The 14,012-nt window shown below is 34.7% G+C and overlaps 1 protein-coding gene across 1 annotated transcript; it reads right to left on the reverse strand.

The window, feature by feature from the left end:
- Nucleotides 1-3,017: 3,017 nt before the first annotated feature.
- CFDP2_18 (Craniofacial development protein 2) lies at nucleotides 3,018-5,246 on the reverse strand. The gene has a single exon (XM_035734078.2). It carries the CDS (start codon nucleotides 4,949-4,951, stop codon nucleotides 4,301-4,303), a length of 651 nt encoding a protein of 216 aa, XP_035590082.2. The 5' UTR covers nucleotides 4,952-5,246; the 3' UTR covers nucleotides 3,018-4,300.
- Nucleotides 5,247-14,012: the final 8,766 nt, after the last annotated feature.

Here is a 14,012-nt window from a genome sequence, read left to right on the forward strand (position 1 = left end):
TAAGTTACAGATTCCACTAAGTAATGCGGTGTATTCTGATGTTGTTTTGTGTGAAGCTGGTCACAATTTGCCACAATTTCATAATGTGAATGACTCAGAAATATCAAACATAAAATGTTCTCTAATTTTCAATTATTAATCAAGTGTTTTCTCATTACGATTAGTTTAATTCTGGTCAGTATGTGATCACTGATTTTAATTTAAGTTACAAATATCACTATAAGAGTGAAGTTTTAACAGAATATGATCAATTATACTTGAATTCACTAAAAGTTAATACATTTATCATTTAACACGGAAATCTATCGTCTGTTTATTTCACATTACCTTGTGTTATTGGTTTCTTCTTTTATTACATTTTCTTTGTTAAAACTATCATACAGATTATTTTATTAAATTAACAATGGGAAATTTCATCTTTACATTTTTTCTTCTAAAGTTATCGTTATCGTAGATACTTCTTCCTTTTTTCATTATTGATCTGATATATATTTTCTATTCTTCTTTCATAATTGGTTGTAAGTTCATGTGTTTCAATTCATTTGATCTTACTTACTTACTTACGCCTGTTACTCCCAATGGAGCATAGGCCGTCGACCAGCATTCTCCAACCCACTCTGTCCTGGGCCTTCTTTTCTAGTTCCATCCAATTCTTGTTCATTTTCCTCATGTCTATTTCCATTTCTCGGTGTAATGTGTTCTTTGGTCTTCCTCTTTTTCTTTGGCCTTCAGGATTCCATGTGAGGGCTTGTCTTGTGACGCAGTTGGGTGCTTTCCTCAATGTGTGTCCTATCCACTTCCAGCGCTCCTTCTTAATTTCGTCCTCCGCTGGGATCTGGTTTGTTCTCTCCCACAGCAGGTTGTTGCTGATAGTGTCTGGCCAACGGATCCTAAGTATTTAGCGTAGACAGCTGTTAATAAACACTTGTATCTTCTGGATGATGGCATTCATTTGATCGCTACCTACAAAATCACTTATGAAATTTTATATAAATTTAAATAAACGTTAGATTTTTGAACGAGATAATTATTTGAATAGGAAATAAAATAGTTTCATAGTTGAAAACATTTAATTAGAATCATCTATTTTTCTCCTTTACCTATGTACCTTTTTTTGAATTTCGTTGATATGATAACATGAAAGTAACTGAAGAATATTGTGACTCATATGTTTTTTGATAATGAATTGAAAATTCCCATTTTTATTAGGGTATTTTGAATTTATTTGATATCTGCATCATTTGATATCATTGTATTAACCGATATAATGTTGCATTATCTTTAATACGGATACAATCAAGTTGATCAAGTTTCAGTTTGTCCTCTTTTCTAAGTGACTCACCACCAAATTTTTTTTTAGAATGTTAAATGGTATCATATATTAAACATCAATCTATGGAATTATATTTCATTTTAGTTTGTACTTGTCAACAATGTATATTTGCGATCTAGAAGGAACTTGTATTTTCTCTGGAATTCGAATGTGCGACACTCAATATTATAGCCAAGGATGTTCTCATTGAAATATTTTGGAGGCCGAAATTAATATACTGTTTATACATGTTTTCTTAACTGGAGCTTTGCGTTAGAAATAATGATAGGAGTGAACGTACTTAGAATTAGAAATCCAATGATGGAAAACTGAGTGATATAATCACTGAGTTGCTGCTCTATTTAATCAGCTCACTTCCACAAGAAGTCACTTGTGGCTTCGATTTCTCATTTGTAGTGTTCCTGGTTATGAGAATGAGTGGAAGGTGCGCCTTAAAAATGAGTTTTGATTAGTATGAAATTCGAGCCCGTGTATTTCTAACGTCTGTATCAAATCATCTAGCGTCACCTAAAATTTATGTTTACGCATAATAGAGTTTTGTGTTTTTGAGAACCATATTATCGTAAAATAACGACTTGTCATCCATTACCTAACTTGTGATATGCTTGATCTCTATGATAGATAAGTGCTATGAAGGACATATGTAGTAGTATATGAGCGAATTCCTAAATCTGTATGATATGACCGTAAATAGTGTTGACGAATATTCAGTTAATGGCACTAGGCTTTCAAATGAATGGATGACAAAAGACCGACCAATATAATTGGTTTTTTCTAGCTAAAAAATCTACTAATATACAGATATCTGACACAAATAAATCTGATTGTACACTATTTAGGACATTTACAAAATAACATGTGTTATTATAGACGCCTTATCAACAAACTGAGTTAGGATATGGTAATTTCTACACAAGCCTGATTGTTCACTCTGAAGATCTAGTTGAAACTGATATCAATGATTGTAAAGCATACTTACTTACTTACTTACGCCTGTTACTCCCAATGGAGCATAGGCCGTCGACCAGCATTCTCCAACCCACTCTGTCCTGGGCCTTCTTTTCTAGTTCCATCCAATTCTTGTTCATTTTTCTCATGTCTATTTCCATTTCTCGGTGTAATGTGTTCTTTGGTCTTCCTCTTTTTCTTTGGCCTTCAGGATTCCATGTGAGGGCTTGTCTTGTGACGCAGTTGGGTGCTTTCCTCAATGTGTGTCCTATCCACTTCCAGCGCTCCTTCTTAATTTCGTCCTCCGCTGGGATCTGGTTTGTTCTCTCCCACAGCAGGTTGTTGCTAATAGTGTCCGGCCAATGGATCTGAAGTATTTTGCGTAGACAACTGTTGACATACAACACTTGTATCTTCTGGATGATGGCTTTCGTAGTTCTCCAGGTTTCTGCCCCATAGAGTAGAACTGTCTTGACATTTGTATTGAAAATCCTGACCTTGGTGTTGGTTGACAGTTGCTTTGAGTTTCAGATGTTCCTCAGTTGTAAATATGCTGCTCTTGCTTTGCCGATCCGCGCCTTCACATCTGCATCAGACCCACCCTGTTCATCAATGATGCTGCCTAAGTACGCAAAGGTTTTTACATCTTCCAAATCTTCTCCGTCAATTGTGATTGGATTGGTGCATGTTGTGTTGTGTCGGAGAATCCTACTTTTCCCTTTGTGTATATTGAGACCTATTGCTGCTGAGACTGCTGCCACACTGTTCGTCTTCTCCTGCATCTGTTGTTGCGTTTGGGATAGAAGGGCCAGATCGTCTGCGAAGTCTAGATCATCCAACTGCATCTTAGATGTCCATTGTATCCCGCGCTTTCCTTCGGACGTTGACGTTTTCATGATCCAGTCGATCACCAGGAGAAAGAGAAAGGGTGAGAGTAAGCAACCTTGCCTAACACCGGTCTTCACTTTGAACGACTTTGTCAACTGTCCTCCATGCACGATTTTGCAGCTTAATCCATCATATGAACTCTGTATGATAGTGACTATCTTCTGAGGCACGCCTTTGTATCGAAGAAGTTTCCATAGTGTTGTTCTGTCCACGCTATCAAATGCCTTTTCGTAGTCAATGAAGTTGATGTAGAGTGATGAATTCCATTCAATTGATTGTTCCACAATGATCCGTAGAGTTGCGATTTGGTCTGTACACGATCTATCCTTACGGAATCCTGCCTGTTGGTCACGAAGTTGGGCGTCTACGCAGTCCTTCATTCTGTTTAACAATACCCTGTTGAAGACTTTTCCCGGTATTGAGAGAAGAGTGATGCCCCTGTAGTTATCACACTTGCTGAGACCGCCTTTCTTCGGTATTTTGATCAGAAGTCCTTCTTTCCAGTCTGTTGGTACTTGTTCCTCATCCCAAATCTTGCTGAAGAGAATGTGGAGTATCCTTGCAGTTGTCGGTATGTCTGCTTTTAGTGCCTCTGCTGGGATGTTGTCTGGTCCTGCCGCTTTGCCACTCTTGATTTGTCTGATTGCCATGCTGATTTCTTCAATTGTTGGTGGGCCAACATTGATTGGGAGGTCCGTGGGTGCTTCTTCGATGTTGGGTGGGTTCAGTGGAGCTGGTCGATTCAACAGTTCTTTGAAGTGTTCTACCCACCTGTTTCGTTGCTCTTCAATGTTGGTGATTACCTTGCCTTCCTTGCTTTTCACTGGTCGTTCTGGTTTACGGTGATTTCCAGAGAGTTTCTTTGTTATGTCCTACAGTTGTGTCATGTTTCCTTCTCTTGTAGCCTTTTCCGCCGTCGTTGCTAAATCTTCCACATATTTACGTTTGTCGGTTCTGATGCTCCTCTTCACTTGTTTGTTTATTTCCGTGTATTCAGCTTGTGCCTTGGCTTTTTCTGCTCTTGTTCGGCTGGTATTGATCGCTGCCTTCTTGTTCCTCCTTTCTTGAATCTTATCCAGTGTATCGACAGTGATCCATTCCTTGTGATGGTGCTTCTTGTGGCGCAGAACCTCATGACATGTTGAATTGATTGCCTCTTTGATGCCCCTTCCAGTTGCTCTCCACAGTAGTTCCTTCTCCATTGAGTAGATCATGAAAGGCCTGGAACTTGTTGCTGAGATCTATCTCGAATTTGTTGAGTTTGTTAGTATCCTGGAGAAAGGCCGTATTGAACTTTTGTGATACTGTCTGCCCCGTTGTCCAGTGCTTCTTGAGTTTCAATTTCATCTTGGCGACCAGTAAGTGATGATCTGATGCTATATCAGCTCCTCTCTTGGTTCTCACGTCCTCTATAATCCTCCTGAACGTTTTGTTGATGCAAATATGGTCGATTTGGTTTTGTGTAGAGTGATCCGGTGAAGTCCATGTGGTTTTGTGCATGCGTTTATGTGGGAATATGGTGCCGCCTATGACCAGCCTATTGAAGGCACATAGATTTGCAAATCTCTCACCATTTTCGTTTCTTTCTCCCAGTCCGTGTCGTCCCATGATGTCTTCATATCCAGTGTTGTCCGTTCCAACCTTGGCGTTGAAATCTCCCATCAGAATGGTCAGGTTCTTTGTTTGGCACTTCTCGATGATTGACTGCAGCCTATTGTAGAATTGATCTTTAGCGTCTTCATTGTAGTCGTTGGTAGGCGCATAGCATTGGATGATGTTCATTGAAATGCCCTCTTTCTTTGTTTTCAAGGAGGCTTTGATGATCTTTGGTCAATGAAATTCCCATCCTATAAGCGCATTTTGCGCTTGTTTGGACAGCATCAATGCAACTCCTTGTGTATGTGGTGCATTTTCTTCTTCATGGCCGGAGTATAACAGGAGCTCTCCTGTAGTTAGTCGTTGTTGTCCAACTTGTGTCCAATGTGTTTCACTGATCCCAAGTACCTCTAGGTTGTATCTTCTCATTTCTGCAGCAATTTGGAATGCTCTCCCGGTATCCCACATTGTACGAACATTCCATGTACCTAAATAAATGGTCGCTCTGGTTGTCAGAAGGGGCATCGGCCTCGTAACTTCCGAAGGAATTCGGCTTTCATCATGAGGCGTCATAATTCTTCTAAATGAAGATCTTCTGACTCCCAGGGCAGAGTTTAAAAGGTTTGAATAATTTTTTCTGGTTAGCGTTTTTTTAGCGAGTTAGTTTTCTACGGGATGAGGACGCTAACCCCATGCCCAACCCTCCTCCTTTATCCGGGCTTGGGACCGGCAGTAGCCCCCGGAGGGACTCATAATAATTTCAACCTCTTATCCTTTGAATATCAATCAGATTACGGTTGTGAAGTAGACCCTAAACATATTATTTTCGTTTCACTTACAAGATTTCGGAATATGTTCATGAAAATGGATTTAATTTGTTCGCTAAAATATCATTTAATTGAATAATTATCATCTGCTGATTGATGAGTTGATCAAAGTCCTCATTGTGATATTCTAAGGTATCAGATGAAAAAAGCTGGTAATGAAGATACCAATGGATAATGCTGGGTGACGATTGATGATGATAGTCACTTAATCGACAAAGGTTAGAGAACTTGAAATATAAGATTCTTATCTGATAAATGAATGCTAATGTACTCGTTTTTAGACTTGCAGGTGAATAGGTAGTGATTATCTATGTAATCAAGGCTGCTTAATGATATCTAGTAACATTGAAAAGAATAGATAATACTGAAAGTCATTTTGGCATAGGTTAAAACTCAGAAACACTACACAAGCTTTAAGCCTTCAGAGGATGAATCCTCTGTGTTTAGTAAAAGAGTATTTTATATTCTGATATTGTATGATTCAATCGGAATACGAACTGATAAGAATGAAGCAAATGTTTAATATACACAAAAATACTATTTTGTAAACATTTTGTCCAGTAGAAGCCATAAAAATAAGTTCTTTTACTTTGGCTCCCTTTAGTAAGACAAATATCATCAGTCTGATTTTCTTTTCGCTTTTTTTGTGAGTTTTATAATAACATTACTCAACATCTCGAAATGTTAGTTTTTTTTATGGCACTGTTGTTTACCTGTATTTTCAAATAACATTGCTAGAGTGACAGGTTTTGATCAACCATTAAGTTTATAATATAGATGTCGGCGTTTCTCCAGACTACTAATTTTAAGATTCAATGAGTCTTCCTGTCAGGTTAATTACGTTAAATATGACTAATTTTCTACACTTTTAAAACAGAACTTCAACCTTTGTATTAGATTGTTCACTGACTCATATCATCTTCTGGACAATTTCCTTGCACTGTTGTATGATGATGAGTCATAATTTTAAAAGGAGGGTCATTTTTTTTTTAAAAAAGCACTGATTCACACTAGACCAAAAAACAATAATTACCATCATATCATCACTATTAATACCTTTTAATTCTCTTCTACATAGTTAACCAATTACAGTGTGAAAGAAGCTAACTGATTTAACCATCTCAGTAGACTGACTAAAGTAGATTATCAGTTGTTCACTAAATTCATGCGTTACCATCTACACTATCTACAATTATCTAGTGCACAGGTGTGTTTATATGATGAAGTTTGCTGATGGATATATGCAGACAATAAATAAAACATACATCTATGACTTATAAAGTGTTAATGTGCATGAAGTGATTCATTCTTACCGTCGAATATTTATTGTAATACTTTATACACTTACGGTAAACAAATGGCAACATATCGAAATCTTGTCTAAGTAATAACTCTTGTAATCAAGTGTGCAATACAAAGTGATTAGGTTCTTTAAATTCCTATTGATTTTCTTTTTAAGTTCTGCATGTGAAAAATTCTCTCATTCATTTTCATGCCTTTCATAGTCAGTTATACCATTAAATTTGTATCAATGTCTGTGAAAGGTCATACTTGTAGGTGGGTCGGAAAATATTTGGAAGTTAGGTTGTTACTTAACAACGAGAATTTTAAAATATTTATACTAGTGTATTCGGTAAACTTAAGCATATTTCTAGAATTCAGTGTTGATGGTAGGCTAATTAAATTGATTGAAAAAGAATTGTAGGTATCATTGTTGGTCTCGTTATCATTGATCAATAGGCTATATTTAAAATACAAAAGGGTTTATTAATGCTCTTTGTTCGTCAGTACAAAATGGAACTGTATTTTATCGACCGATAATCTTCTGCTCGAATTATGTATTAGAATATTTTATTCGATAACATTGGAAACCAGTTCGTATTCATAGTGTAATAATTACTCTATCTCCCCTGTCAGCTGTACATTTATCGTAGAAATTCCAAATGTGTAGTACTATAAAATCTAATCAGGTTAATGGTACACTTTCAGATGTTTGACAAAAGTACTAAGTTCATTTGATAGATTGCCTACGGTAAGGTAAAATTAAGGTGAAATAAATGTTCAATTTATTTTTGATAAATATTTGATTATTTTCTTATCAATGCAATAAAAGTAGATGACCGACACTTGTAAATATGTTATTATTTCAAAGAATATGTTAATATACTTTAGCTGACGAAGTCTATCATTATGAATTAACGGATACTATAAATATTTTATTTTGGCCAGACGCTATCAGCAGCAACCTACTTTGATAAAGAACAAGCCACCTTTCAGTTGAGGAGGAGATTAGGAAAACATTGGAGGTGGTTAGTGCACACAATGCGGGATCCATCAAACGACAGCATGAGGCAAAGTCTCAACTAGAAGCCCTCAACACGAGGGAGAAAGAGGGAGACCGAACAACACATTGCTTTGGGAATCGAAAATATATAACAAGATGACTAGCACTTGATAAGAACTGAAAAGGAGGGCCCATGATAGAACAATTTGGAGAATCCCGGTTAGATACTATGCTCCACGAGGGACAATGGGCATGAGTAAGTAATATATATTTTATCCCAACTGTTGCATCAACAATAATAAAGGAATGAAAATATTAAGTCAATAATTGGCTCTAAATGGAACTGACAAATACTACAGTCAGATTCATCAATTTATAACTCGATGTACCCTTTGAGCAAGACTACGTTGCTGGGTTTCTTCTCAATAAGTATCAAGATTAACTGTGTTAAAACAAAATAGGTAGTTATGATAAGTATTCGTCAAGGATGGTAATCACATTTAAAAGTAATTTCCAAGTTAGATATATTATATAAATTGTAAGTAGTAGTTCATACTACTTCATCTTTTCTACTGTTTTATATTGCTAAAGCTGATGAAGTCATTACGTACTGCGGATCGGTGAAGTTTAGTACTTCATGTCAAACAATTATTCATTTCCTTCTAAAAGATAAACTGCATCCAAGTTGGCGTATGTATTTTGTTGAGATCTGGATTATTTGAATAATTTTTCCATTCTGAACTAATATTTGAAAATAAAAGTTTTATCGTATAGTTTATAGCACCTCATTATTATGAACCAGCGGTTCACGTGAGATCGAACTTACGAATTTCAAATTGTGATGTAATCATGACACCATTAAACCGTTTAGTCCCAACTCACTCGTTTATACATTGGACTGCAGACAACTTATGATATATTATGATCCTCATTCAGTTCTATCGACAAGATAACAGTCTGACTTCTGATTCGGTTGATTTCACAGAAAATGACTTTTCACTAGAATTTCGAATATTTAAATTCGATGTAGTACTATTAGGCCTTCAGTTATTATTAAATTATGTGTTTTGTAAGTATTTGTATAGTAGTCGTTAACTGATTATCGATAGTTTTTCAGTTAATGTCAACACGTGGTGAAAGTTATTTCCACCCAAATTATGAATTTTTATTTTACTTTCGAATGATTCTATTTCTTTATCTATCTTAATAACTTGGAATTTATACTCGATGCGTTGGTATTCTGTATTCCTCTTGAAGGAACTTAAATTGACGGATATATATTTAAAAATATTGAAGAAAAGCCAATGAGAAAAAATCTTACTCTTGACAATATCATTTACTCAAAAGATACTATCATATCCATGGTGGTTATATGGAAACAGATAAAAAGTGCGCTGTGAATAGTGTTCAAAAATTTCATTGAGATTTACATTGAGAAACTAAACGGAATTATTCGCGTATACTTTCAGAGATGTATGATATAAAAAATTCCCCATGTCTTGCAAGAAAATGCATTTCAATGATCATATGCTGAGGTTAAACTTTTAAAACTTGGTGATCGCGCTGCACAAGAAAGTACGATATCGATAATTATAATTTAGAGACAGTTAACTGTCCACAGTCTTATTTTACAATAAATTATCTTACTCCTTTCACTATCCATCTACTAATGAATTAATATTCTACCTACAAAACTACAAATTAAAATATAATATCAGAAGGGGTTTGTGGAGATCTTAGAAATTTCACAGATTGAAATCATGAGTCAATTGAAACTAGACCACCATGAAAAACCTGGAAGCACTGGACGACCGTTTCGTCCTAGTATGGGACTCCTCAGCAGTGCGCACCCACGACCCTGACCCCCGCGAGATCCGAACCTAGGACCTATCAGTCTCGCGCGCGAGCAATTAATCATTAGACCACTGAGCTGGCATCCAACGTATTAATGTCCAACTAAAATCTCCACAACACCCCTTCTGATAAAATAGAATACTCTAAAAGTTATTCCGTATTACTTCACTGAACTAATCACTTGAATTAGATAAGTAGGACTGTTATACTCATTAGTAGTATTAGCTATATATGAATATATAATATTTAAATGAAAGACTTCTTCACTCATGAATGAAAAAGTAATTTTCACAATACAATTTAATGTTGATGATGTAACGTACATTTGACGTAATCTAAATGTACATACAAACCACCTACCTGAATGTTCGCAGTTCTCCATTTCTCCATGCTTTCTTTTTAAATTTTAAAATTAATTTCGTTTATTTCATCCATGATCATTTACTAAGCATCAACCATTAGTACCGATACAATAGTATTGAACTGTATTGTTCCTTTGTCGTGATAAAGCACTTCGCTTTGATATCTCGGTAAAAGTTGAATACAAGCTATTTTACAGATCATAAAATTTTATGCATTGAAGTGAAGTTTAAATACGATTTCTCTAAACACATAAGGTATTATAATATAGAAAACCAGTTATAGGGATTTATACACCGGAAGAACGTTACTATTTCTTATTTCCTGTCATTTCAGTCGGGTATTTTTGTTTGTTTGATTGTTTATTACATGTTTTCTGAAAAATTTCGATTCATACTTTTGTAATACACCAATGATTTACGACAGTGAAAAAAGTGTAACTTTTTGTTGTTATTGTTGTAGCTGTTAGTACTACTGGTTAATTCTTCTCTTTTTTGAACGTTGAAATCAATTTACTTTGGTCGTGTTCTAGTGAGAAATTATTGATTTTTGGTGTTTTTTTTCTATAAGAAAATGAACTAAAAAAACATCTTAGCAGTAATTTGTAAAATAAACCTAGGTAATAGAATCATGCAACCTAATCTAACACATTTACAGCAATCCATATTTATTCACGTGTATAGAACTTATCTCTGTAAGTTAATTTTATTTCTGATATAAAAATAATTCTTAATTTATCTCTTTATTTTACCATATTAACTTATTCATTGGTTTGTAATTTGTTGTTTAAATAAGAAACATACAGCTGATCGTGTTTCATGTTTTATTTATTTTATGATCCGAAAGACATTCTTATCTTAAGTCAAAGCAAAATAAACCAAGCTTATAAGGAACTGATTTATAACTAATTGGACTTTTGTTAGGTGAAAACTAAATAAATTTGAGGATATTTTTTGTCGCGAACTATTATCACCTCCAGAACCAATGTAATCTAAGATGTATGTAAGATTATATACTATGATCCAATGACGGAGTATTAGATGTTATATACAAAAGTCATTGGTATGATTCCTCACTAGATTTTGAGTGGGCGGTGATAAGAAGTCCTGAATTACAACAAATCTGTTGTTTAGGTATTCTGTTACGTCGAAAACGCGAGATCGAAGGTCCTGGTTTCGAGTCCCGTGAGCGGGACCGTGGATGCGCACTGCTGAGGAGTCCCATACTAGGGCGAAAGAGCCATCCAGCGCTTCCACGTTTTCTGTTGTGGTCTGACTTTAATCGACTCATGAATTCAACTAATAAACTACTACAATCTCCACATAAGCCCCTTTCTGATAATAATTATAATCTCTAAGATATAATTGATCAACCTTCACATAATAGCCTATGGGAAAGAGATTTCGACTGTCACTAATACGTTAAGTTGTACGTGGTTAACCAATATTTAGCCTTCAAAAAAACAGGCGAGCATATATTAATTAAATTTTTTCATTTGATGATGGAAAATAACTGCTTATTGGTAAAGGATTATTGCTGCTTGTTTTATCTTGAACTGTTGGAAAACACGAATTCTACTACCTTCCCTTCCACTATACACCAAAATAGAATGAGCGTAAATTATCGAAGGGATCAATTTCTTCACTTTGTTTCACTTTTAAATAATGCTAACAAACATACAATTATGCGTTATCTAGTCTGCATAGAGAAGTGTTAAATTTAAAGTTTTTCAGTTCAGTCTCATATTGGAGTACGAGTGAGTAACTGTTGAGGAATTGTAAACTAGGCCTTAGGAAATATTTAATACACATTGGTTTTCAATGAGCTTTGTATATCTAGCCAATTCGCACCGCATACTCAAAGTGGGATCATAAGTGTTTAATTCCGTTTGGCTTCTATAATAATCCTTCTGAAAAACTTTGTACATGCATGAAAGTTTGTGTCAGAAAATCTATTTTAAAATTTCAGTTTATGTCAAAATGAGAGCTTATTGTAGCAGGCTTGAAGCCAAATATTGATGTTAATTTAATTGATTGATTTATAGAGGTCCGAATTTCATTTTCTTTGATCCCACTGTTACCATTTCGATCCATCTCAATAGTTATCATAACAAGAAGGGCCTGGTGAGTATTAATGTACACCTATATCTATTTAAGTATAAAAGGTTTGTTAATTATTATATATAGTTAATTATCTCAGTAGTTAGTCTTTCTGAATTAACAATAGTTATCACCCCACTTAGTTATCTTCAGTTGAGAGTAATTAGTTAAGGTCTTGGGAGTTAGAAAGATATCTAATGTACCGATTGTAATTTAATAATAGTCTTCAACAGAAATTTTTACTCAATATACATAAGCTATTATAGAGTTAAGTTGCATTGCTGATAATAATAACCATCACTGTTAAAAAATTGCTTAATTCTAAAGAGTCTCGTGCTAAAACGGAACAGTCGCCCGTTGCTTCCTGGTTTTCAATAGTTCTCTAAGAGCATTCCGTATTGTAAACTATAAAATAGAGAAATTTCAACAATTCCCCTAAAGTTATAAGAAATCTAGTTGATATTGTTGTATATTTACAGTGTTAGAAGAATAGTCTTAAGGAAAACAAAAAAAAATCAGGGGAAATATTTTTCCTGAAAAATGTTACGACAGATCTTAATCTCAGTAAACTGGAAAAGTAACTCCAGTTCTCCAACCTTTTTATGATTTTGATCTGAGACAAAATGTATGTAGGTAATTAAATAATTATTTCCTTGTTTTGTTCTCATGAAAATTTCTTGAATAAAAAATTATTAGCAGGGTAATAAGATTTTGTGAAAACTAGAATGTTGTCAACCAGATTTATGCCAGAGTTAGACGTACTGATAGATGTTTTTGATGTGACGGTATAATTACTTCAGTCGACACCATACTTTTCTTGTTTATAATTTGTGTTAATCTGATATATTTGAATCGTTTTATGTTATTCCTAATGGCACGAATTATGTTTCATATTTGGTCTGATTATTTAAAACAACCTTTTTAATGGTGAAGAAAAATCGTAGGTTTTCACCAAAATATATGCCGCTTATGTAATTGAAATATGTTCAACTATCACTTTTATAACCATAACCAGACTCGCCCGGATAACTGAATGATCTCACTAGCTGAACATATGATTATCCAGTAAAATAACAGACACTGTGAGCTGAATTATGCCGACAAGCTACTTTTAGATATTGATTATGCTTTATTCATTTGAGCATGTACCTTATGTTAGATAAGAAAAATAGTTTGTCATGTCAAGGTATATTTTTGGGTATCATCTGTAGGCATGCATAATTTTCTATTCCTCAGAGGCTGACATCACAACAAAACATTCATTTGAACTTTATTTCCGTGTTTTCTCTATTGATAACTTCATATCTGTACAAATACAATATAAAGGAATCTTAAAGGGTAGTTATTTTTTATTGACCACCAGTGATTAATTACCATTTGTATCAATATCATATCTGTGATTGATCTAATTTGTGTTGTTATGCTCTGAATTCTATCCCTGGGCCATACTTAAAAAGAAATTGAATTCATTGATCTTAGGCATGAAGGTTATGTGAACCTATTGGATAGTTTTTTACAGAATAAATGGGAGGTTAGAGCTACACAGTTTTTGTGGCTTGTGTTGATGTGTACCTTAACATGTTTGAGTCTTCGTAATTTCGATTTCGACCAGTTCAGTAACTAGTTTCATACTCTTTTTGATGCGACATATTGTCTCACCCATATGATGAAAATCTCCAGACAAGCATACATGATAAAATTTTGTCCTAATTCCAGGCCATAAATGACTTTAGAATAGCATTAAGAGATGAATGGTTTCAATTTAGTGAGAAAGATCACCATAATACTTACTCATCCAAATAATCATGTAACCAATAGGAGTG

The sequence above is a fragment of the Schistosoma haematobium genome, chromosome 3 (assembly GCF_000699445.3).
Source record: "Schistosoma haematobium chromosome 3, whole genome shotgun sequence".
In the NCBI taxonomy this organism is placed as follows: Eukaryota; Metazoa; Platyhelminthes; class Trematoda; order Strigeidida; family Schistosomatidae; genus Schistosoma; species Schistosoma haematobium.

Excerpts from the sequence above, each read along its gene's own strand:
- CFDP2_18 (XM_035734078.2), bottom strand. The coding sequence starts at position 4,951 with ATGAACATCATCCAATGCTATGCGCCTACCAACGACTACAATGAAGAC.